The sequence below is a fragment of the Balaenoptera musculus genome, chromosome 19 (assembly GCF_009873245.2).
Source record: "Balaenoptera musculus isolate JJ_BM4_2016_0621 chromosome 19, mBalMus1.pri.v3, whole genome shotgun sequence".
Lineage (NCBI taxonomy): Eukaryota > Metazoa > Chordata > Mammalia > Artiodactyla > Balaenopteridae > Balaenoptera > Balaenoptera musculus.
In genome coordinates, this window is record NC_045803.1 from 45,767,175 (window position 1) to 45,792,828 (window position 25,654).

The window sequence follows — 25,654 nt, forward strand, 5'->3', positions numbered from 1 at the left end:
TATCTCAGAATGTGACCTTGTTTGGAGACAGGGCCTTTACAGAAGTAATCAAGTTAAAATGACCAGCATGACCAGTGTCCCTCTAAGAAGAGGTCAGGACCCAGACACACAGAGGGAAGACCATGTGCAGACACGGAGAGGACGGCCATCCACAGCCCTATTCTTGCAACTTTTATCTAAGTTTGAAATATTTTCAAAATACAGTTAAAATTTTAAATAAAAATAAAGATAGAATGAAAGAGAGTCAAGCTCCTGGGAAGCTCACTACAGATCCCGGGGGAGCAGAGGCCTGGAAGGACCTACAGGATCTGGGCAAGAGGGCTGGGATTTAAATCCAGTTTTTAAATGACTTTATTTTACCATGATTTTCCCTCCAAATGTCTAATGTCCTTGTAACATTAAAGGATCCTGGGATTTGAATCTAGAAAGAATCATGGATGCAGCTCCTGTCGGACAAGTGATTGAAGAAAGCCTTGCATTGCTTCTGGTGACCCTCATGCTTGGCTTTTACAGTCCAGCCGGAGGAGGTGCCCCTGTGGTTTGGGGATGTGGTCTCCTCTCTCCATCAGCCACAAAGGCTCGCTTGATTTAGCGGGACGGTTCCAGATCAGGCTTCCCACCGACCCATCCTCACCTCCGATGATCTGCTCCAATGGCATCTGTGACTCTCGTAAAACCCTGCTCCCTGGAAAAAGAAAACAAAGCAATTTCAGCAAATGGTAAAGGAAAGGCCTGGCTCTTACTGGAAGCCCACATTCAACCAGGCTCTATCTAGTCCGTAACTGCACCTGCCTCGCTCTCCCAAATGCATGCTCATGCCCTGTACACTGTCTTCACCCTGGAATCTACCCAGGTCTTCAGGCCAGGGAGGGAATCAATTTTAAGTACTGACAGCTCCTGACATCAAGCCAGTGTTACTGAATTAACAGGAATGCCACCAGAACTCCTCGGCCCGTAAACACCATTGCCTTGGAAGTTAATCTTGAATTCCTTGGCACTGACCTTTGTGAAAAGAGCAACAGGGTAAGTTTCCCCTGCGTTTGGGGTGTACCCCTCAAATGCATTTTCAATGAAGAATAAAGACAGATGAATAGCATCCCCTTGATTTGAGTCATTCTGAGTTGATACCACATTAACTTTGCCTGGTTCAAGCCACAGGTGGCCCCACTCACTTCAAAAGGGCCTCCAGCTCCCGCTTGACTCTGCCCACCAGGGGCGGCCCCCGGTAGGTGAGGGCTGTGTACAGCTGCACCAGGGAGGCCCCTGCCCGGATCTTCTCCAGCGCATCCTGCCCGCTGCTGACACCGCCAACCCCGATGATGGGAACTCTGCCTGCAGAGAAGCACACAGCACACTGTGAGGAAGCCTGGGCGACAGGAGAGCCAGGAGCTGTTTGGCTGCAGCCCCGGCCCCCTGCCAAGTGCGGCAGTTCAGGAACCCCGATACCATCACAGACCCGGCGCCTGAGCCACACGTAGATCTGAAGACAGGGACACCAAATTCTTGCCTTGGGTGAGTGCATACATCTCCCTGACGGTTTGCGTTGATAAATCTCGGAGGGGCTTCCCACTCAGCCCTCCCATTTCAGAGCGCAGGGCCCCCTGGAGGCTGGCAGGGCGACTCACTGTGGTGTTCGTGACAATCAGTCCATCGATGCCCAACTGCAGTGTGAGACAGAGAAAGAGCCCCTCAGTCAGGGCACAACGGACTTGGAGAAGCTTCCCTGGGGGTCTGAGAGAGCAGCCGGGCTGGGCGCCCACACCTAAGGCCCCGGCAGCAAGAGCTAGACCAGGCCTCACTCACTGTGCTTTCTGGACAAGTGTCAGAGTGAGCCTCAACATGATAGTAACAGCCATCACGTACCAACCACCCGTACGGTTCCCCCAGGACACGGTTTAATCCTTAGAACAACTCAATCTAGAGTGTCCTGTCCAAAGCCTCCAGGTAGTAAGTGGTGGAACCAGGATTTCAACCCCGGACTGCCGGGCTCAGTCTGTGTTTGCGCTACTCTCTTATGACACAGAGACCCAGGTTTAGACTGGAGAAAGACAGACACTGCAGTCTGACCAAGACTGAAGGATGCACAGCCTTAAAGCCCTCGCTGAAGGAAGATGAGGGAAGAGGAGGGAAGAGGCAGGAGAAAAGGACCCATTCAAACATTTATTGAAACATTTACTTTTTATTTCAGGCATACCTCATTTTATTGCACTTCACTTTATTGTGCTTCACAGATAACTGGTTTTTTTTTTACAAGTTTCTGGCAACCCTGCACTGTCAGATGATGGTGAGCAGCATATTTTCAGCAATAGTTTTTTTTTTTTTTAATCTGGATTATTACACCTCAAATATTTTAATAAAACAGAAAATAAGAATAAAGTATTTTTTAATTAAGGTATGTACATTGTTTTTTTAGATGTAATGCTATTGTGCACTGAACAGACTACAGTATAGTGTAAACATAACTTTATATGCACTGGGAAACCAAAAAGTTCATGTGACTTGCTTTATTGCAGTGGTCTGGAACTGAACCCGCAATATCTCCAAGGTCTGCCTGTATATGATAAATTACATCCTGACAGCCCTCCATATAACAGAAAGGAAACCACAAAGACTGCCATGTGGGCTAACCCAGCTGGCCAGGTGGCCTCTACAGGCAATGAAGGGCGTCCCCCAGGCACCGACCCTCACCTCTCTCACCACACTGGCAATATCCTCCTTGTCCCGGGCCGTGAGGTCAGGAGCGATCTTCACCAGCACGGCTGGCTTGTGCGCTACCTTCAGGGCATCCCTCTCCTGCAGCACCTAGAGCAACATGGGGCCAGAGATGGGGACCCCCGAGACTGCAGTTGACAGTATAACCATGACCTGCAGCCACAGATCAGTGTGTTTGCACACTAGCTGGCAGAATAAAGCACCAGCAATTTCTCCTTTTCAGGAAACACCGCTCTCAATTATGCAAAAGACCCCATCAAGTCAGAGCTGATTCCACTCTCTTGAACCAAGGGATCCCCAAGAGTGAGTCCCTAATGTCACTGGCATTGGCTAATATATCAAGGTTTATTTAGACTTTTGTTCCTAAAAGAGACAGCAGATACTGTCACAAGCATGGTTTAATGAAAAGTCATTCCATTCATTCATTCAGTGTGCTAGATGCCAGGGACAGGGTGGTAAATGAGAGATGCGGTCCCTGCTCTCACGGACGTTGTGGGTTAACAGCAGGGATAGATAACTGAGCAGCTGACTAATACTGAGCACAATCAGTGTTATACAGGGAATCAGAGGGAAGCAAGAGGTCCTAACTGGAGGTCCAGGTCTCAAAGACAACTCCTCGATAGTGGATAGCAACGTTGAAGCTTTGCCCTAGAGGATGAGCAGGTGGGACAGGCTGGTGGAGCGGGATGTAATTGCCCACCTTGGTCAGCAGGCGGCGCAGCTCCGCCTTTCCCTGAAGGCTCCTCAGCCCAGCCGTGTTGGGACTGGACACATTCACTACCAGGTAGTCAGCCAAGGGGCCCAGGACTCGAACCCCCTCTGCGTAGTCCGAGGCAGCGTCCACCGAGGTCTTATTCTTCCCCAGGTTTATTCCCAGTGGCAGCCCATCTGTAAATATCACTGGTCAGGATTTTGTCCCCACTCACCATTTCCTGTGCAACATTTTGAAGCCGTCCTTGACCGAAGAGCCCACGAACAGCCTCCCAGGCTTTCCAGCTCCAAATGTGACCTTTCCCGCGCCAGCTGACAAACGCTGACCTACGCAAGGCGCTGTTGCCTGCGGACCAAGAACCGCGCCGTCCACCTTCACCTGCGCAGCCATGTTTGGGCAGCTCCTAGGATGTTTTACCGCTTTGTGCCCTTTTTCTTTTTTAAAATTTAATGAAAAATGGAGAAATTAGGAGTGCAAATACTAGTGTTTAAAAAGGTAGGGCTCGTAAATGAAATACAACTGAGAAGAGACAGAAGTCAATAGCATGCCACAGGGGCAACTGTTTACTCTCAAGGGCTGCTTATTAGACTTGGGTCACGTGCCTGGGTGTGCAGTCGTGAAGAAAAAGCAAAATTAAAGGATATGTATAAAATAATGGAAAATATTTTCGATTCTCATGCCTAAAATGTAGAGGCATAACGGTTTTATAATTTCCATTCTCTGAGAAGGGACTCCCCCTTGTAACTGGGGTGACCACACATCTCAGTGCTCCCAGGACAGCCCTGAAGACTCCTGTAGCCTGGGCATAATTATTCATGCCTGCATCCCTTCCACTCTCAAAAGTGTTGTCTCAATTTGCACAGTAAGTAATATGGTCACCTTACTTTAAAATCCAGGGAACTATCACCTGACTTGTATTTTCGACTTTCAGTGTGTTTCTGAAATGTATTTTTCTATGTATGAAAGCAAGGGCTTGTCTGTACTTGACTTCTCCTAAGATACTACCTTATCTGCAAAGGCTAAAGTATATCCATGGTACCACCTGCTTTTTCCAGCTAACTGGGACGTCCAGTTAGCTCACAAAATGTATGTCAGGTCAGGGAGGATCAAAGAACAACATCCAGTACTGCTAACTACCTTCTCATACCTTAAATGCAGTCACCTGTTTTATCATCAGCTTGAAAGTAAATGAGATTCGTGTCACTCACTTCATGGGTGGAAGGGAGGCGAGGGGATTAGCATCCAATTAGACAAATTATATAACAAGGTCTCCAAGCTTCCCAAATCAAGCGAAGATGGTTTGGAAACTGTAATTCTTTTCCACACAGGTAAATAGAGAATATCACTTTCATGTAGCCAGTGGATCTTTCATTAGTAGTCCTTTGCCCCAAATGACAAGATTTTGAAGTTAGACAAAAATTGCTGAATTACTCTATCCGCAAAGGGCACCATAGCTCTTAACAACTCATGTTGCTTGGCATGATGCTAGCAATAAGCTGTCTTCAAGGCTTCCAGCTGCTGGTAAACACTACGTGCAGAGCTCTGCTATGGGATTTTGTCTCACTCCAAATGTTAGCACCAGAGTGGCGGGTGAGGGAACGAGCAAGGGAGAACAGGGGAGAAAAGTGGTATAAGGGGCACTGTGAACAGTTAAAAGAAGGAAAGGGAAACAAGAAGGCAGGAGAGTATCACAAACCATGAAAGTCCTATCATGACCTTCAAAGCCCACAAGTGGCAAGGTTTACAGTATAGCAGGGTCTGGTTCTGCCAAAGCCAGGGAATTCCAAACAAGGTCATTTCCTACTCCCCAAATCAGAGATTGCTAACTGCCTCAGCCCTTTCAATCTCGTGTTCAGAAATGAATCCAATACCTCAGGTTTTTCTCATCTCACCACCAGGACATCTAATGAGGCTAAACTCCTGGAAGGAGTTCCAGAAAGGCCCACCAAGGAAGATGGCCGCAACCCTAGAGGACACCTGGGAAGGTACAGTGAGGATGGCATGGCGCCAAGACCACTATGTTCACCCCAAGGGACAGCAAGGCAGAGAGCCCCAGGGAATAAGCATCAGCACCTCCAAAGGCAGCCTTCAAAAATGCATGGTGTGGACTTCCCTGGTGGCACAGTGGTTAAGAATCCACCTGCCAATGCAGGGGACACTGGTTCGAGCCCTGGTCCAGGAAGATCCCACATGCTGCATAGCAACTAAGCCCATGCGCCACGACTACTGAGCCCGCGTGCTGCACCTACTGAAGCCCACGCGCCTAGAGCCGGTGCTCCGTGACAAGAGAAGCCACTGCAATGAGAAGCCCGTGCAATGCAACGAAGAGTAGCCCCTGCTCACTGCAACTAGAGAAAGCCCTAGTGCAGCAACAAAGACCCAATGCAGACAAAACTAAATTAATTAATTAAAAAAAAAATGCATGGTGTTTCCAAATAAGTCATGAAGGATATTTTCCCCAATGCCGGGAGAAGTTATCTCTGAGTAGGGAAGAGTGTGAGTAATTTTAATGTTCTTCTTTATGCTTCCCTGCATTTACTAACACTTCTATAATTAGCATGCATTATTTATATAATGGACAAAAGGACAACAGAGCAGGATGTACGAAGACGGCGCCCAAGCCCTGCTCGCATCTTAACTGCCTACGTGATCACAGAGCAGCCACTCTGCACTGCTTACTTCCAAGCTGTCCCAGTTTGACACAGGTTACATAACGAGGCAGGAACTAAGTGTATCTTTGCTCAATTGCGAAATTCAGTTAAGAGCTTGGAGGGTGTGGTGGAGCCAGGAAAATTCCTCTAGCAGAGGAGCCCTGAGTTCCATGCTGTTTTTTCCTATTGTTCAATCACGTTCATTTCACTAGGAACGTTCCTGACTTTCTCCCACAAGTTTCCTTCCAACAACTGAAGAACAGCCCTCTGAGGCAGGCCCCCTTTACCTTCTGTGAGGCTGGCCTGCGTCTGCTGTCTGGCCCGTAACCTGTGTTCCACCACTGAGAGTCCGTGACTGTTGAATCCGTATCTGTAGCACAGAAGAGCGTTAGGGAGGAGATAAGGTTAGAGCCCTCAGGCAGAAAGCAAAGACTCTGGAGAGACGCCTCCATGGCCATTTTCAACATATACTCATGATGTAAAAACCAAAGAAAAAAATCAGAGTCAGTTCTGAGACTTCTAAAGTCTAAACACCCCTGGAAGTCCTAGAGAACTTGCCAGAACACCATCAAATACAAAGGGAAAGATTAAAATTTGCCAACAAGCCACTTCGCCAACTAGCACTGTAAACAGCCCGGACCTGTCTGGATCCAGCCCACCCCTCCTTCCCACCCACCGCTCCCGCCCAGCGGGGCCCTCACCACTCTGATGACCCATCTTCCCACCTCCTGCCTGTGCCCCACGAACACGCCTCCTGGAACCCATCCTGCCGCTCCATTCCCCCATCCTTTCTACCTATTACATCACCCTCTTCCTGGCCCAACTCAAATGCACCCTCTCCTCCTTGCATAAAGCTCCCAGACACAAATGATCCCTCACCTCCTGGCATTCATGGAGTGCTTTGTACCTACCTTTCTCCTAGCTTGGGATGTATGTATATGCTTCAGTTCCCCTACTGGGTTACAGTCTTCTCGAGGACAAGGGACACATCTCCTCCCTCACCTGCCACTAGACACTCCACAAAGGCTGGGCCTTGTTTCTCTAGCTCATCTCTACGTCCCCAGGCCCACTGTGGGTTGTTGGCCTAATGGCCATCCCCACTCCCTTCCTCCTTGCCTGTGGAACCCAGCTCGCCTGACACAGGGTGAAAATGCCAATGACTCATTTCCCAGCCTCGCTGGCAACTCAAGCATGAACTTGAGACGGGGCTTGGTCACTGAGACACAAGGTGATGCCTACCAGGGAGCTTCTGGGAAAACATCTCCCCCCATATCCATACTTCCTTTCCCTTTCTGTTCTCTGATGTCCTCATGCGAGGACGTATGCTTGCAGCTGGGGTAGGCATCTTACAGACGAGAAGGGAAGGCCCACAGAGGTTGGACCAGAGTACTGACGCCACCCTGCTGCTCAACCAACCCTAAGACTGCCTACTTCACGCGTTATGAGAAGAAAATAACAAACGCCTATTGTTTAAGCCACTTTGTTACTTGCAGCCAAAAACACCTAACAGATACATGTAGTTGTTGACTCATGTTCATTCAGCACCCACCCTGTGCCAGGCAGAGCAGGGGGCCTGGGCACACAAGTGCTTGGAGCTCAGGCCCGGCTCTCTTGTGCCACTTCTCACCCACGGGACTCTGCCAGGCACTGTCATCCTGGTACCTGCAGTTATTTGTGGCAGCCGAATCATAAACAAAAATTTTTTGCCAGAACATTCTGAAGATATTGATCCCAGCCTACAGGGGAAAGGTCAATAACTCGATGTCTAATGCTGGAAATTTTCCCCGAAACAAGCACGATAAAGCAGGACGTGCAGCCGAATAAACCTTCCACACGTCAGTCTCCCAGAAGGCCCTTCATGATCCCAAAGGTGCCTACCAATGCCCCCAACGAGGCTCTCAAAATGCTGTTACCGAAAAGAAGGAACTTCTTCACTCTCCGGGTTAGATGTAGTGAAAACTGCCCAGGGCTTACAAAGAGAAGGGCTTTACACAGCCTAGAAGGACCTCTCTTCCTAAAAGCAGCTGTCTATGTTGATTATTAAATTTCCCAGTTACTAAAGGCTGGAGCTGTGCTGTCAGGTGCAAGAGCCACTAGCCAAGTGTGGCCACTGAGAGCGAAGCCTGGCCGGTCCAAAGCAAGAGTGCTGTAAGGAAAACATGCTGGATTTCGAAGACTTGGTACAAGTGAAAGAAGGTAAATAGCCAGTCATTTTTATATTGCTTATATATTAAAATTATGATAGAGTATATTAAGTATTTATAATTAAGTAGTATAATAAATAACTATTACAAATAATAATTAAATAGAATATATTATTAAAGTTAATTTCACCTGTTTCTTTTTGCTATTTTATTGTGGCCACTAGAATATTTTAAATTACATATAGGGCTCATATGATATTTCTACTGGACAGAGGTGGGCTAGGACACTGGAGTAACAATGTGGAAAAAGCACAAACTCTAAAGTCAGATAAGCCAACATCCGTTCCCAAGTTCTCCCGCTTCTGACCTCGTGACTGTAGCTAAGTCGTGTAGCTCTCTTAACCTCATCGTGTATACGCGTTCAACTGAAATCATAAAACCTGCTTTTACGCCCGCACAGAGTAGATGCTCAACATGGTTCCAGAACATTCCAAATGACACAAAAATGTCCACACTGTATGGCAGAAGAAACACCCTGAGAGTCCTGCTGGGAAGAAGGCTGCTCACCTACCTGTTAATGACGGCTTGGTCCTCAGGGAGGCGGAAGACCCTGGGTCTGGGGTTTCCTTCCTGAGGTTTTGGGGTAACACTGCCTATCTCAACAAAACCAAAGCCCATCTTGTAAAGTCCATCCACAGCTTCCCCGTGCTTGTCAAATCCTGCAGCGATTCCTACTGGATTTCGGAATTTATGGCCCAGGACTCTCACTTCCTAGGGAGAAGGAGACAAAGTCACAGGCACACAAGGCTATGTTGGTGTTTCTCAAAGCGTGGTCTGCGGCACACCTACGTCAGAATCACCTGCTTGTTAAACGTCAGATCCCAGGGCCCATCCCTGGACTAAGGAATCAGAATCTTTGGGGGAGGGTGGGGAAGAATGGAACTCTTTGGGAATCTATTTTTAACAGTGCTCTCCAGGTGATTCTGATGCCAGCCAGAGTTTGAGAACCGTCGGGCTTTATCATCACTGAGGAGAAAAACAGTGTTTCCACCATGGGTTGGGCAGGAGATAGGTGCTGCCTTTTCCAATTACGGTGAAGATCTGTACCTTCTTAGCCACTATTTAGCCCCTAGATGGTGCTATTGTGAAACAGTCAGGCAGCAAAATCCTTTAATCTTAGTAAGTCAGCCCCTGCTGTGTCCCTCCTCAGCCAGGTGATACCAAGGCCCAGCAGTGTCCTCACGACTCCTGTGCTCGACCGAGCAGCACTGATGGCTGAGCCCCAGAACCAGGCTGGGCTGGAAGCAGGTTCTTCCCTGGCAGACATGGGGCGGATTCCTGATCTCTATAATGAAAGTGACTGAGGCCTAATTACTGTCAGGTCTAGCCTAACTCCTGAGTGACTTAGTATTCGCACCCTGATCTAGCCAACAAATCTAGAAGCAAGACAAATACGTTAAAATGTGGGAAAGGAATCGGGATATCATAAAGTCAGCAGTTGCCAACAGAATCGTCACTGTCAGCTGATATGGCAGGAAAGCCTTTGCCAGGACTCGCAAGGACCTCCAAGGGTGGCACCATCTGGTCCTGGAAGCAGGAGGAAGCAAGGCTGCCCCGAGGAGGGGAAGAAGAGATGGCAGTGCGTGTGTGCACGCAGTGCCTCAGGGACTGGGAGGATGGCAGGGTGGCCGCACTGGGGGCCCTGGGGGCCGTGCTCCAGGACGGGTCTCTCGGCCCCGGCTGCTCGACAGGCTCCCTGGGCAGCCTTCAGTCCTCATGCCGAGATGACGGTCAAATGGGGCTGGCACCAAACCGGAGCATCTGCGTACAGGTCTCCCCCGCTTTTCCGAAGTTCTCTTTATGCCACTTTGCTTTTACGAAAGACCTACATTTGTACCTGTTTTCTCTAACCAATAGGAATCCGAAGAGGATTTTCACTTTTACAGAAAAAGGTGCCACATGTGCTCAAAACTGCAGGATGGGAAGTGAAAGGGATTCTAAGACAAAAAGGGAAAATGTAGAGAAGGCCCCTTTGATTGATAACAGTGACCCTTCCCCAAAGAGGTCTGAGTGCTTCTTGTTTGTGTTTTCTTCATGTTCACATCATTCTAATGTCCCCCATTTGGTAAGAAGTCTCCTAAATGGAAACTGTCTGGGCTTGCACGAGGATGTAGATTCTAGGAGGATGTGGATTCTTGCACTTTGTTCGCTGCGGAAACCCCAGCACACAGAAGAATAAGGGGACACGGTGGGGCCCCTGTGTTGAATGCAGGACGGAATGAGGCTGGGACAGGAGTCGTATGCTTTCCTCAAAGGGCTTGGCTAGACATGCCTACATCACATTAGATGTTAGTGATGCTGGCATGCTTCCCTTTTCAGCAGAGGTGAACACTGAGCTACCCGAGACCTCCGCGAGGCAGGATGGTGGCTAACGGACGGATGCTGAGCCAGACTCCATGGGTTTGATTCCTGGCTCAGCCACTTCCTAGCTGTGTGCATTTGGGTAAGTCACTTAACTACTCTGCACTTCAGTGTTCCTGATCTGTAGATGGGGATGACGGTTTGGGGTGGGGGGCTAATTTGGGACTCTGGTTTTCAAAAGGATCAGCCCCAGCTAAATAAATTAGGGAACTTTGACCTTGACCCTCGTATCTATCGCACAAGGTGTTACAGGAGTACCTACCAGCATGTCAGAGTCTTGAAACGTGGCACGAGGAAGGAGCCCCAGGGAGGTGACGTGAACAGCCAGCCTGTGGGCTGCCTCGGGGTCCAGCAGCCCCTGCAGAGCCGGCATCAAGTGGTCCGCGTAGAAACGTTCATCCCCCGTGGCCGTCAGGTAGGAGGCGAAGAGAAGTCCTCCGCCCCCCAGGATCACCATGGCATCCTGGGCCCGCTTCTGGAAAAAAGAGCCAGTGGGGCCCCGTCAAGGCCAGGCTGTAGCACCTTCTCTGAACCCTTTACACGATTTACACACACACAGAGGACGTAACATGCAGTGATGTCCGTGGCCTTCTGCTAACGCTGGTCTCCTTGGGTTCTTGCTCACGTATTGCCTCTACAGTCAGAGGCTGTATCTGCACTTCTGCTGACATGCACTCCTCTAGCCCTGAAGGACTCCAGGCCAGGAATTTCAAGAGGGGCAAGGCTTCCCTGGTGGCGCAGTGGTTAAGAATCCACCTGCCAATGCAGGGGACATGGGTTCGATCCCTGGTGTGGGAAGATCCCACATGTCGCAGAGCAACTAAGCCCATGCGCCACAACTGCTGAAGCCCGCACGCCTAGAGCCCGTGCTCTGCAACAAGGGAAGCCACCGCAATGAGAAGCCCACGCACTGCAACGAAGAGTAGCCCCCGCTTGTCGCAACTAGAGAAAGCCCGCGTGCAGCAACGAAGACCCAACGCAGCCAAAAATAAATAAATTAAATTTTAAAATTAAAAAAAAAAATCTTTAAGAGGGGCAGTACTGCCCCCTAGGGACACGTGGTGGGCACCCGGAGGAGAATGTTAATAGATTTAGTGAGCAGGAAGTCAGTAAAGTCAGAATTGTCCCTATCGTGTGTGACTTTTGAACATCCTACTGACATTCACTAGGTAAAAATATCTGTTCATATTATCTGAGCCTAGAAATGCAAACTCTATTTCCCCACATAAACACAATCTCCTGTGTGGTTTTCATCTGTATTGACTTTCCAGGGATGCAATTACCTTGTAGATTGAGGGGTGACTATATTGTTTTGCACAGAACATTACCAAGAATCACTCACCGTTTCAGAAAATCCATGTGGAATGGTTCAGTGCTTTGCTTGAGGTGTTTTGACAGTAAAACATTCCTGTGGCACTAGAATTTCTAAGTAGAGGCTTAAACACCTGACTCACTACCTAGGTGACTCATGCCCTAATAGTTATGGGTTGAAATACATATTATTTTATTATAAATTTATTTCTCCTTTATATTCCAGTCAGGACATTATGTTGACTTTTTAAAATTACATATAGAAAGATTACATTATACATAAATTCCACTTCAGGATAATAAAGAGGGTTGCAAAAAAAATTTTTTTAAAGGAGCATCAGGTCTTTTTTTTTAATTTTATTGTAGTATCATTGATTTACAATGTTGTGTTAATTTCTGCTGTACAGCAAAGTGATTCAGTTATACATGTATATATTCTTTTTCATATTCTTTTCCATTATGGTTTATCACAGGATATTGAATATAGTTCCCTGTGCTATACAGCAGGACTTGCTGTTTATCCATTCTACATATAATAGTTTGCATCTGCTAGTCCCAAACTCCCAATCTTTCCCTCCCCCACCCCCCTCCCCCTTGGCAACCACAGGTCTGTTCTCTAGAGAGCATCAGGTCTTCTTGGATCAAGCTCAAACATTGCTCATAATATTTTTCTCTAATTATCACTGCCCGATGCTGAGTCCCTCACTCATTCATTCATTCAATCATTCAGCACATAGTGACTGTGCACTCAAGGATGGGCTACAGACTGAGTCCCGGCCTTCACGAGGAGTACAACCTCAGGAGGAGACTAAAATCAATGATCATGCAAACATATAACTGTGACAAAGCTATGAAGAAAAAAGTGAGAGAAGAACCTAACTTAATCAAAGAGGTAGAGAAAGGCTTCCTTGACCAAGTGCCTTAAAGCTGATATTCAAAGGATAAATAGAAGTTAACTAGGCGGCAGGGCGGGGCGGTGTAAATGCTCTCTCTCTCTTGGCTGCAGAGGAGAATGAGATGCACCCAGGTGATCTGAGTTTTGTTCCCTGAACAAGGAAGTGACCTGATCGGATTTGCCTTTAGGGTGACTCCTAGCCGTCAACATAGATCTAGTATTCATTTTTCTCGCTTCTCCTCCAGGAGATTGTAGGAACGCCCCTTATGTTGATCAACGGATTTCTGAGCGCCATTACAAAGACCCTGCCCTAAACTTTTATCTAAAAGGGTTGGCACCATGTTCTACTGTAATTTCATTCCAGGTTGGATGCTGCACACACTGCTAGGCGATCCTGTGTTCACTAAGCGCCCTGCGCCTGGCTCAATAAAGGCCCACGTGCGCTGACACAGATCGGCATCTACTCCGTTTACACGTGCCGTTTACACAGTGACCACGTACATGTGTAAATGCACACGCATGATCATTTGCAGGTGTCCCCAAAGACACACAAACGTGCCAAAGAGGCCCACCCTCTCGGAGCCCCCTCCCGTCCACACCTCGCCCAGGCTAGCCCTCCCTCCACCCTCCCCCCGGCTGCCTTCCCGCAAGTTCTCTTCCTCGCCGCTGCAGGGCCGCAGCAGCTGAACTCACTTTGAGCTGTCTCCACGCCATGCTCCTTCCGCCACTGGGCCCGCCTCTGTCTCGTTTCCATTGGAGAAGATGGCGGTGACTCCTCTAGTCTCCGCCCCTCCAGCTGCCGACTCACCAATCGCTGGGCAGGAGGGTGGGGCGGGGCCCCCTCCGCGGAGGGAAAGGCCCCGCTCCCCGCTCCGCCCCGAGAGTCTGTTTGGGCGATCACGCGCGCGCGCAATCCACGTGTGCACGCCTCTTCAGCCCGCCCGCCCGCCCGCCTGCCTCCTGGCGTCTTCGCTGCGCTTTGCAGAGGCTCAGCCGAATCTGGTTGGGTCGCTGCGCAGAGCTTTCCTGCATCCTGCAATCTGGAGAGAAGACTAACTGTATGTTGATTCTTCGATTCTAAGCAACACTCTCACTAGTTTTTTGATCATTTAAGTTAAACATGCTATTGATAGTGTTTGTGCTTTAGATAAAGCATGGATTGAGTATATACCGGGCACTAAAAAGGGTTGAAATGATTTACAGCACTGTGTAAGATACCTGAGTTGACTTTAAAAGAAGATTCCTTGAGCATCAGGTTTCACTTTTTTAAAATGCCTAAAACATATGTATGTATGTTTGTAAGGATATTGGGAAATTAAGACTGTGAACTTCGAAAAGTGAAAGTGTCGTGCACCCAAACAGTTCCATTGCAGCCCAGACTTGGACTCCTCTGCTCAGAAATCTTACCCCCAAATTGCAAACTCTTATTTTCTTGGCGTTTGAAACAATTCAGTTTTCTAGTTTCAGTTCCCACTACTGTCCCTCTAGCCCCCCCCCACCCCCCACACAGAGCGCATTGTTTCTTTCTCTGTATAAATGCCTTCCACCTTCTCACCTCCATGCATTTACTCTCGTGGAGGCCTCTGCCATAGATGCCTGTTCCATCTTCCTAGACATGGACACCCTTATATGTTCAAGTGCTGGAAATACATCTTTTTCATCTGAACCTTCACAGATTTAAGCTATACCTCTGTAGTGGAACTTTATTAACTACACTTGTTATGTCTTTTCCCTAATTAGACTGTAAACTGAAAGTAGGGACCATAGTATATTTCATCGTACCAGTTGTTTGATTATTGCAGTGGTTTCCAAACTGAGGGATGTGTTCTTGGGGTTTACACTTCAGAGAATTTTTGATTTTGGTGTCCACTTCCACAATGATTTTTTAAAGTAATGTAACCGTCATTTGGACCATTTGGATAACCAACTGAACCCTGAAAGCTGCCAGGCAATTTCAGTGCCCACATTTATTTGTATCTGTGATCTCATTTTGGTGCCGAGAACTGGCTAAAATACATAGATGATGTGCTACAGGTGAAGATCAAATGACGTGCTGTATGAACAAAGGTTTTCTAAATTTATTTATTTATTTTATGTATTTATTTTTGGCTGCGTTGGGTCTTCGTTGCTGCATGCGGGCTTTCTCTAGTTGCCGTGAGTGGGGGCTACTCTTCGTTGTGGTGCACGGGCTTCTCATTGCGGTGGCTTCTCTTGTTGCGGAGCAGGAGCTCTAGGCGCGCAGGCTTCAGTAGTTGTGGCTTGTGAGCTCTAGAGCGCAGGCTCAGTAGTTGTGGTGCACGGGCTTAGTTGCTCCGCGGCATGTGGGATCTTCCCGGACCAGGGCTCGAACCCATTTCCCCTACATTGGCAGGCGGATTCTTAACCACTGCGCCACCAGGGAAGCCCTGAACAAAGGTTTTTCAGCAAATTAATTAAAAGTGGTGAGAGAATTGATTCTTCCCTACAGCACGAAGTAGCGTGAATGACAAAATCAAAAGAACCTGTGCAGTCGTAGGCCAGAACTGTGTTTATCTGCTAAGTGGCTATTTAGTTTGGCAAAATTTGAATTTCATTGGTTTTCAGTTTTGTTTCTATTTAATTTGTATTCATTCTTTCATCAAATATTTATTCTTTGGCTTCTATGATTATGTAAGAGCTTTAGGAGAGAGATTACGCCTAGTTTTGTGTATAAATGTATTTAAGAAACAATACAATAATTTAAATCCATCGTAGGGGTCTGCAAGAATGGTTTTCTTTAAAAAAAAAAAACATTACTCAATTTTTAGCAACACTGACTTAGATATTCGTTGTCCTCTATCCCCTTACAGCTTAGACTTAGCAAATAAAGATCTATTATAAAGCTAAAGGCATAGCCGGTTGTGTAGACACAGGTGGTGCTGCCCTAGCTATGAAGCCCCATTGCTTTATTGATCTCCAGCATTTGTTTTCAGGTTATAGGAACTGCACCTGGGTCCTTAAAACAAAACCTTTTGTCTCCTTGACAAATTATTACCAATTTCTAAAAGAATAATACTAATAAGATAAACCCACCAAGAATGTATTTAAAGGACCAGGCAACTGCTGAGCCCCAACACTTTTTTAAATTTATTTTATTTTATTTATTCTTTATTTTTGGCTGCGTTGGGTCTTCGTTGCTGTGCGTGGGCTTTCTCTAGTTGCGGCGAGCGGGGGCTACTCTTCGTCGTGGTGCACGGGCTTCTCATTGCGGTGGCTTCCCTTGTTGCAGAGCACGGGCTCTAGGCACGTGGGCTTCAGTAGTTGTGGCTCGTGGGCTCTAGAGCGCAGGCTCAGTAGTTGTGGCTCACGGGCTCAGTTGCTCCGCGGCATGTGGGAATCTTCCCGGACCGGGGCTCGAACCCGTTTCCCCTACATTAGCAGGCATGATTCTTAACCACTGCGCCACCAGGGAAGCCCTGAACAAAGGTTTTTCAGCAAATTAATTAAAGAAAAGTAGTGAGAGAATTGATTCTTCCCTACAGCACGAAGTAGCTTGAATGACAAAATCAAAAGAACCTGTGCAGTCGTAGGCCAGAACTGTGTTTATCTGCTAAGTGGCTATTTAGTTTGGCAAAATTTGAATTTCATTGGTTTTCAGTTTTGTTTCCATTTAATTTGTATTCTTTCATCAAATATTTATTCTTTGGCTTTTATGATTATGTAAGAGCTTTAGGAGAGAGATTACGCCTAGTTCTGTGTATAAATGTATTTAAGAAACAATACAATAATTTAAATCCATCGTAGGGGTCTGCAAGAATGGTTTTCTTTAAAAAAAAATACATTACTCAATTTTTAGCAACACTGACTTAGATATTCGTCGTCCTCTATCCCCTTACAGCTTAGACTTAGCAAATAAAGATCTATTATAAAGCTAAAGGCATAGCCGGTTGTATAGACACAGGTGGTGCTGCCCTAGCTATGAAGGCCCATTGCTTCATTGATCTCCGGCGTTTGTTTTCAGCTTATAGGAACTGCACCTGGGTCCTTAAAACCTTTTGTCTCCTTGACAAATTATTACCAATTTCTAAAAGAATAATACTAATAAGATAAACCCACCAAGAATGTATTTAAAGGACCAGGCAGCTGCTGAGCCTCAACACGTTTTTTTATTTATTTTATTTATTTATTTATTTTTGGCTGCGTTGGGTCCTCGTTGCTGCGCGCGGGCTTTCTCTAGTTGCGGCGAGCGGGGGCTACTCTTCGTTGCGGTGCGCGGGCTTCTCATCGCGGTGGCTTCTCTCGTCGCGGAGCACGGGCTGTAGGCGCGCAGACTTCAGTAGCTGTGTGAGCCTCTACACTTTTCATGCTCACACTGCACAGAGAAAATGTTCTTCAAAGGAAGAACCTGGCTTTGGTTATACATCACAACAGGAATCATTCTAGGAAGTGAGCTGGATAGCCCAGAGCACCATGGAGAACATAATTGTTATCAGCTTAGCAGGTTTCATTGCAGCTTTCAGGAAGCAGAAGATTACTGTCATGCTCAGGGAGGACACCCTGCTTTCACTTGGAACCAGGAGGTTCAAGACCTCCTCCGGGACTTTCTGGAAGAAGGAAAGAAGTGGTGGGTTGGGGAAAATTTAACGCTGCTGGGAAAACATCAAGAAAAAAACAACCCAGGTAAGGCTCTGAGGTTTAGTGTTTATGAAGGAAACTTCCTTACTTTTACTCTGAGACAAGAGAAGGAAAAAAATTTAAATCTTTCTCCTTTTGTATACAGAAAAAGCAATCACTTCACTTTGTTACCATCATTCCTCTGAAATATCTCCACTTTTGTGCTACAGCCTTTGATTTGTCTGTGTCAGAAAAATGATGAGATTTTTCTCAGAGCCCCTCAAAAGTTAACTTACCTGCTATTTCACTAAAAGTGTTGCGCGAGATTCTGAAATGGGAATCCTTTTACGGTCACTTTTTTTTCCTGGTAAATATCTCTTTATCATTCTCTGCCCCACGTTTCCTAACACAGAACCTTGGAGAGAAATTATTTGCCTCTTGTCTTTCTTACACAGATATTTTCAAAGTTATGCACCATAATCCTGTGGTCTTAGAGAAAAATCCAAGGCATTATTATATCATCATCATCTTCATTGAAGTCTAGGTAAATTAATACTAAGCCTTGTGATAATGCATAATATGAAAAAATAAACAATCAATTTGTTGGGGGGCAATCCTAAATTTCCATCTATTGGAAGCTAGCAGGATTTGGTCTTCATATTTATATTTTTCTAAATGTTCGACTTTTGAGTATGAGCCTCATCTGGGTCTGGTCTCCCTGCAGCAGATGTCACAGCCCACTGGGCCCCCACGCCCACCTGCATTTACCTGTTCCGAAACCCCAGTCGGATCTCGTCAAAAGTGGACTTGTGCTCACTGGGGCATTAGTTCATTTGCCAGGCTGGTAAGTGATGAGACCACATGCTGCCAAAGACCTAATTGTCAGAAACTGATTGTAAACAAGGAGAGTGTGTGAGAGCAGTAGGTAAAGAGCCTGTGAGTGATGGACGGTAGTGGCTTCCTCCTGCAGCCCCTGTGGTAGTTGGGCAGAGCCATTCCTTGATGTTCCCTTCACTTCCTGACTTGGTGGACTGTGGGAGAAAGTGTACTCATAAACCCCATTTCCCACATGTACCCCTCCAGTCCTTTTAGCACTTGGGCTTTAGAGGGAAGAACAGGAAGCAAAGGAGGAAAACAGAATACGATGGAATATAGGGGAGCTTGTTATCATTTAGAGGTTTGCTTCTTCAGAGGTAGGAGGTGAGAATTAAGCGGGGGGTGTGCGTAGATGGGGGTTTTTTTTCAATTAACGTTCTTCATGCAGTAGTCACATAAAGCATTTGTTCATAGCTCAGTGAATTGACAGAATTCTGAGAATTCTCAATGATGTCTCAGACTGCCTAGGTAAAAATTTTGTTGCACTTTTTAAAAAAAAAATCAAATACATTCTTATTAAAATACACAGCAGCTCTGGATGCTTCATAAAACAGAATACATTGCAATATTTCTCTATTATAAGAAAAAAAAAAAAGATCACCTTCCTCAAATACTGGCTATTGAAAGGACCCAGTATTTCAAAGTAATATATTTCTAGCTTCAGACCTCTCCTTCGTCACCCTTTCAAGCTCTTTGTGATATTTTTGTCCCTTTTGCCATGATAACGTGCATGCTTTTTTTTTTAAAATTAATTTGTATTGGAGTATAGTGGCTTTACAATGTTGTGTTAGTTTCTGCTGTAAGCATGCTATTGTTAATGAGGCCAAGGCTGTGAGCCTAATCTCTGCACAAGTCAAGTGCCCAAGTGTTTCGTTCTTACAAACTGCATCCCTAGAACTGGCAGCCATCTTACAGTTGTGCACTTTTCTCATCATCACAGGAGTTTATTTCGCCCGACCCATCTCCAGGATTGGAAAAACAACCCCTAATATAGTCTAAATAGTGTTGATTATCCATCCATTTTTCACTCTCCAAGAGTTGAGCTTTTAGACTTTCTCAGTTACTCTTGGTTTTGGAGTGAAGATGCATTTCCCGATATTATTTTTCATGTACTGGCAAGAGATTTCTGCTGTAGAACATAGAATGTTTGTGCAGAAGAAAATCTTGGACAAAAAGAATTCTGTTCGATTTACCCAAGCCAGTTCTGTAAATTCTGAGTCTATGTTCCGATAATGAGAGGAAGTAGGTCACTGCGGTGAAGAGCTGGAGCTGTGGAGTCGGGCTTTGTGGGTTCCCATCTTGTTTCTGCGACCCTGGGCCAGCAGCTTAACCTCCATGCAGCCCAGTGTCCTTCCAAGGATTGTTATGAGGATTAAGTAAGACGATACAAATAAGGTATTAGAACAATTCGTGGTGTACTATAGCAATTATTACTGTTAATGTTACTGTGCAATTTCAATTTTTTGTTCAAAGTTTACCTTCTGCTTCTAGATAGCTTCACATTCATGTCAAAGGTGAAAACACTTTTGGAGATCCAATATTGGTATTAACTATTATTGTCAGAATGTTTATACATCTTATTATGAATTTAAGAAATGCCTCTTCCAAAATAGCATGCCAGTAGAAGTATTTGTAAATGTTCAAATACTTAACGTTCAAAAAAGAAGTCTGATGCTTCATATTGTTGTACAATATTACTTCAGACACTTACTGACTTTTTCAATATTTGAATAGTTGAACTCATTTTTCTTCATTTACTTTAAAAATAAACACACTTAAAGCTCACATATAATAGCATTAAGAAATTGGAACAGTAAACAAGTTGGAATAAAAAGTAACAGTTTGTGTTAAAAGTGGTGTTGTAATAGGGTTAATATTCCTCTTGTAAGTGCCAAGACAGCCGTACTGGTTGTGAAAACTTTGAAATACTTCCATGCCATTGGTAAAGTAAAGTAATATTATAAACTCATTACTTCAAACTAACGATCATAGGATGATATGACAGCCATTGATAAATGGAGATCTATCCTAGGGACATCTGGAAAATATTTTTAGACCTATCTGCCATTCTGGTTAAGGTCACAGCGTTGCACATCCTTTGAAACACTCTGTGCTTTAGGAGAAGCATCAGCATATCATAAGCCTCAAATTACATACTTGCTACTACTTCTGAATAATTTAGCTTTGACTTTGGTTTTATTGTTAGTGTGTTACAGCTCTTGTTTAAGTAGTACATGCGTGATATTTTGATATTTATAAATTCAATAGTTTGTAATAAAATATGAAACACAAGTTCCCACAATCCCTAATGAAAAAATGGATCTAGGGAATAATCACCAATGGCTGCTAGACTAATAAAGATAGTTATTTGTTATCCCACAGACAGACATTATGAGACTCCTGATGGAAGTACTTGACACCACCTACTAAGTATTCTTATAGAAAGTAGAACTTGAATCTGATTAAGCCTCTAGAGCCAACCAGTTTATAAAAAGTCAGAGAACTGAGGAACATGTGAGATGGCACCATGGGAATGCACTCATCAAAATCCAGAATTGGGAAGCTTTACAGGATAAACAACTCAGGTTTTACAATAAAGACATGGCAAGATTGAGGGGAGAGAATGAGGAGGAAGTGGGAAAGGGCCACCCAGGAGAGTGGAAGTGAGAATAGACTAGGGAAATACTTTGATTACCAGGCAGGGTGAAGGCAGGCCCCTCGTGGTTCATGATCCTGAATTTAAGCTGAGATGTAGTCAACGGGGTTGTATGATTTCTCCAGCCACGTTCAGCAGCGTGATAAGAAACAGCAAATATACACAGAGAGGCACATTCAAGAATGCTGTTGCCCACCTTCTGAACTCTTATCTCTACCAATAAGAATTATCGAATACAAAGGAGACTCTTATGCTTAGAATGTAATTTCCTAAAGTAAACTTAATTCTCTGTCTTTTCACTGTTGACCCAATTGGTGGACCTAATTTTGAGATGTTGTGACTGTGCTCCAGAGCAAAAGACCTACTTCAGAATTCTTACGTTGTTGTTCTTTTTAAAAAAACAACTGGATAGTTATCTTTTTTTTTTTTTTAATTAATTAATTTATTTATTTATTTATTTATGGCTGTGTTGGGTCTTCGTTTCTGTGCGAGGGCTTTCTCTAGTTGCAGCAAGCGGGGGGTCACTCCTCATCGCGGTGCGCGGGCCTCTCACTGTCGCGGCCTCTCTTGTTGCGGAGCACAGGCTCCAGACGCGCAGGCTCAGTAGTTGTGGCTCACGGGCCTAGTTGCTCCGTGGCATGTGGGATCTTCCCAGACCAGGGCTCGAACCCGTGTCCCCTGCATTGGCAGGCAGATTCTCAACCACTGCGCCACCAGGGAAGCCCATGGATAGTTATCTTTAATTTGTTTTCTTGATTATCACATACGTGCGTGTAGTGATTATTTTATAGACTTCCACCTAGAGTTTTATCCTATAAGTTAACTTTTGCATTGGCCTCCAAATAGATGCCTTTTCAGACCAAGATGCCAGCTATGAAAGAAATGGGAATAATTCTCATTCACGTTGGAAACCCAAGAGGACAAAAAGAAGTCACAATACCAAGAAACAAAATGATCTCAGGTAATGTGTAGTGAAATCAATTCCACCCTTAAAGGATGCACAAGACTTAATTAATGCCGAAATGTGTCATCATCACGGGTACTCAGTAAATATTCTTTACATTCTATTTTGTCTGATCTTAATATTGCAGTCTTTGCTTTCATTTTTTTAAAATTTATTTATTTGTTTTTATTTTTGGCTGCGTTGGGTCATTGTTGCTGTGCACGGGCTTTGTCTAGTTGTGACGAGCGGGGGCTACTCTTCGTTGCAGTGCGCAGGCTTCTCATTGCGGTAGCTTCTCTTGTTGCAGAATGTGGGCTCTAGGCGCGCGGGCTTCAGTAGTTGTGACGCCCAGGCTTAGTTGCTCCGCAGCATGTGGGATCTTCCTGGACCAGGGCTTGAACCCGTGTCCCCTGCATTGGCAGGCGGAATCTTAACCACTGAGCCACCAGGGAAGCCCTAAGACAAGTTTTTTTCCCACATAAGTTTCCATCAGAAAAGAGTCGTGTTAAAGCCCGTGCAAAGTCTTTCATATCATGGTATTCTCCCTTTTTTTTTTTAATTTTGAAAAACAAATACTATTTGGGGAAAATGCATGAGTATGAAATGACCTCAATCAATATCAGTGTTGGCTAATTATAGAGATCACCTGACAGAATGGGTGAAAAAAGAGACAAATTTAAAGTGGATCTAGGGCTTCCCTGGTGGCGCAGTGGTTAAGAATCCTCCTGCCAGTGCAGGGGACACGGGTTTGAGCCCTGGTCCAGGAAGATCCCATATGCCACGGAGCAACTAAGCCTGTGCGCCACAACTACTGAGCCTGCGATCTAGAGCCCACGAGCCACAACTACTGAGCCCGCGTGCTACAACTACTGAAGCCCGCGCGCCCTAGAGCCCGTGCTCCGCAACAAGAGAAACCACCACAATAAGAAGCCCGTGCACCGCAACGAAGAGTAGCCCCCACTCGCTGCAACTAGAGAAAGCCCTTGCACAGCAACAAAGACCCAATACAGCCAAAAATAAATACATTTTTTTTAAAAAACCCTTTAAAAAAATAAAATAATAAAAATAAAGTGGACCTAGTGACATTCTTAGGGGTGGCAGCTCACAACTTCGAGGGTTGGGTGTCCTTGTCAACAAGCCCCTTAAGTATCCTTTAAAAAAGCAATTTAGAAAGTGTTATTGTTGCAGAGACATTCTCTCATCTAGAGAGAATATATATCTAAAGAACAAATGTAAAAATCAGCTTTTCTGAATGCTTTGTAAATGAGTATTTGTGAGTTGGGAAAAAAGATAGTGATAGAATTAGATGGAAGTAAAGATGAGATATTTTGGAAAACCTAAATAATTCTGAAATTTCTTCTGGTTATAATGAAAGCAGTGATGTTGAAGATGCATTTGAAAAGTTTGAATAAAGCTATGTCATGAAATTGAGTTTCAGAAGAGCAAAGCTTCTAAATTAATATACTACTTTGTATAACGTGATTTTAATTATGCCTTTGTAAAACTAAATTACTGAAATAAGTAGACATTTGTTTCACATACATCCTTCAGGTTTATATAGTCAAATTTGCTCAAAAATAACTTTTAAAAAATCTCCTCATTGAGAAAGGAGGTCACCTTATATTTATGTATGTGTGGTCCTTTAAAAAAAATTTTGTGTCACTTTGCTTTAGGTGTGTGCCTACTAAATTTCATGTAAATGCATCTAATTATTTCACTCACTCTGAGAATATTTTTATAGTAGAGTTTATCATATTCAACTTTATTTTAATAACATGTCATTCCTTGCCTTGTTCTGTGCTTTCTGGTTCTAATGCTTCCTTGCTTTTGTCTTTTGTTGAAATTTTGTTCTTCAGTAGTCTTGTGTTAATTATTCACCTTCAAGAAGTTTTTTGGTTTTTGTTGTTGTTGTTTTTTTAAACACATTCTTATACCTGTGTTTTTCTAGTTGTCAGGCTCAGGAATGAAACAGTCTCTCTTGAAATCCCCTCATCTGGTTATAGAATTATAGCACAGATTAGTTTTTTCGCCTCCCCACCCTCACTCACTAGATCTTATTAGTATATTCTGTGGGTTTTATTCAGGTTGTTGTTATATTAAATAATTATTTTTATACTATACAACTTCTCTTAAGAATACTTTTTTCATGCTTTTATCAAAGCCAGATTTCCAACAATAATTTAGAATTTATTTCTGTTTTAACTGGTTTCATATTTATTACCAACCACTTTGTACCATAACTTCCCACTTCCGAGTTCTTAATTTCGTTTCATCTCTATTCCAATTGTTTTTTCAAGAAAGATCTATTGGTGGAAATATTTTGGGAGCTTGTGAATAATCAAAAGGGGTCTTTCTTGTCCCTTCCTAATGTTAAGGGAAAACTTTCCCCAGACAGTTTACTGATCTAGTAAGCTTTTATTCAGTGACTCATGAGTTGGGCAACATCCACTCTAGCAGACAGAAAGGAGCTCTCAAGAGCTGTACAAGGGGAGAGATTTTTATAGACAAAGATGAGCAGGAGCAAGGAGGTTATACTGGGCATTTACCAATTGGTTAAAGCAAGGTTACTTCTCTTATAAGGAGCAAAGGGAAGTGATGAAGCTGGGTTATGTAACTTGTCCTGGGCAGGCAGGCACTGACTGGTTGACTTTGGCCTTCCTTTCCTGGGAGAGCCGTTTGCTGATGCGGGGCTTAGCATGAGTGACTCCATCTTGGGCCTGATCTGGTTACTTTAACACCAGTGAGCCATATGTTAGCAGGGTGTACAGTTAAAAGGTAGGATCAGTTGCTGTAACAAAGGCCAAAATGGTAGCTTAAACAAAATAGAAGTTCATTTCTCTTTTACATAACAGTCTGAGTAAGAGGTCTAAGGCTGAAAGGAAAGATCAGTGGTTTACGGGACCAAGCTCTTCCTTGTTCTGCCATCATCAACTTGTAGCATCCATCTCAGGTCTATAAAAGCTGTTTTATCACCCTGCACTCTATGTTCACATTCCAGCAAGTGGGAAAGAGAGAGGGGTGGGGTGGGGGCTGATCCTTTTTTTTTTTTTAAGGGCACAGCCTGGAAATTGCATCTATTACTTCTCATATCCCATTGGCCAGGACCTGATCACATGTCCACACCACTGCAAGCAAGGAGGGCTGGGAAACGTAGTCCTTAGCTGGGCTACCATGTTCCCATGGAAGGAAGGGAGGCCATAGTAGAGAATAACCAACACTCTCTGCAATGAAAGTGATACAGTTCTTTCCTCACAGTCTTCCCCCTCAAAACTCTGTAGACATCACTGTCTTCTGGCACTTAATGCTATAGTGGAAAACTCTAAGGCTAGCCACCCCCCCTTTTTTTTTTCTGGTAGCCTTTTTTTCCATATCGGATTGCTTGTAGAATTTTTTAATCCTTGTGCTACAGAAACTTTTTTAGCATGCATCTAGGTTACTTTTCACTGATTTTGCCTAGAATGTGATGTGGCATATATACCTCTTTCTTGGCTTATGAAAGTTTTATTCTGTTCTACCCATTTATCCCTTCTATTTCATTTGCTCTGGTTTTGTCCCTGAGAAATACCAGTTATCTATATGCTATCCTGCTGGCTTCTGTCCTCCGTATCTTTCCTGTCATTCTTTTAAGTGAGACGATGGTTTCCTATTTATCACTCTTTCTGGTACATTCTGAAAGAACTCCTGACATTTATCCTGTGTACCACTGATTTGACTTTTCCACCTCAGTTCTGTTCTGTATTACCTCCAACATGGATCTTAAT

At 44.7% G+C, this 25,654-nt stretch overlaps 2 protein-coding genes and 1 long non-coding RNA gene across 5 annotated transcripts in view; 2 read left to right on the plus strand and 1 right to left on the minus strand.

Moving 5' to 3' along the window:
* Positions 1-333: 333 nt before the first annotated feature.
* On the minus strand, positions 334-13,581 carry DHODH (dihydroorotate dehydrogenase (quinone)). Of its 3 annotated transcripts, none has more exons than XM_036834045.1 (9): positions 13,540-13,581; positions 10,903-11,115; positions 8,791-8,990; positions 6,363-6,445; positions 3,413-3,600; positions 2,689-2,802; positions 1,508-1,661; positions 1,173-1,332; positions 334-685 (listed from the first exon to the last, which is right to left on the minus strand). In XM_036834045.1, exons 1-9 carry the CDS (start codon positions 13,558-13,560, stop codon positions 631-633), a joined length of 1,188 nt encoding a protein of 395 aa, XP_036689940.1. In that variant the 5' UTR covers positions 13,561-13,581; the 3' UTR covers positions 334-630. The 3 variants fall into 3 exon arrangements, with proteins under 3 accessions (XP_036689940.1, XP_036689942.1, XP_036689941.1); XM_036834047.1 differs by having other exon boundaries at positions 1,626-1,661; positions 13,540-13,579; XM_036834046.1 differs by lacking the exon at positions 2,689-2,802 and having other exon boundaries at positions 13,540-13,579.
* On the plus strand, positions 6,454-10,957 carry LOC118885410. The gene is made up of 3 exons (XR_005017490.1): positions 6,454-8,271; positions 10,599-10,722; positions 10,884-10,957. It is a non-coding gene; the product is annotated as an uncharacterized LOC118885410 (long non-coding RNA).
* Positions 13,582-17,131: 3,550 nt separating the features above from the next.
* PKD1L3 (polycystin 1 like 3, transient receptor potential channel interacting) overlaps positions 17,132-25,654 on the plus strand; it is a 63,877-nt gene continuing 55,354 nt past the window's right edge. Inside the window, 3 exon segments of the mRNA XM_036832336.1 lie at positions 17,132-17,484; positions 18,143-18,262; positions 21,797-21,911. Coding sequence (XP_036688231.1) covers positions 17,190-17,484; positions 18,143-18,262; positions 21,797-21,911 — 530 coding nt within the window. The 5' untranslated portion in view covers positions 17,132-17,189.

What these genes read in the sequence shown, in the direction of transcription:
- DHODH (XM_036834045.1), bottom strand. Translation starts at nt 13,560, where the DNA reads ATGGCGTGGAGACAGCTCAAA. An exon ending in GCAGGCCAGCCTCACAGAAG is followed by an intron (nt 3,601 to 6,362) that starts GTAAAGGGGGCC and finishes TGATATTTACAG; the next exon opens with ATGGGCTGCCACTGGGAATA. An exon ending in TTGCCAGTGTGGTGAGAGAG is followed by an intron (nt 1,662 to 2,688) that starts GTGAGGGTCGGT and finishes CTCACACTGCAG; the next exon opens with TTGGGCATCGATGGACTGAT.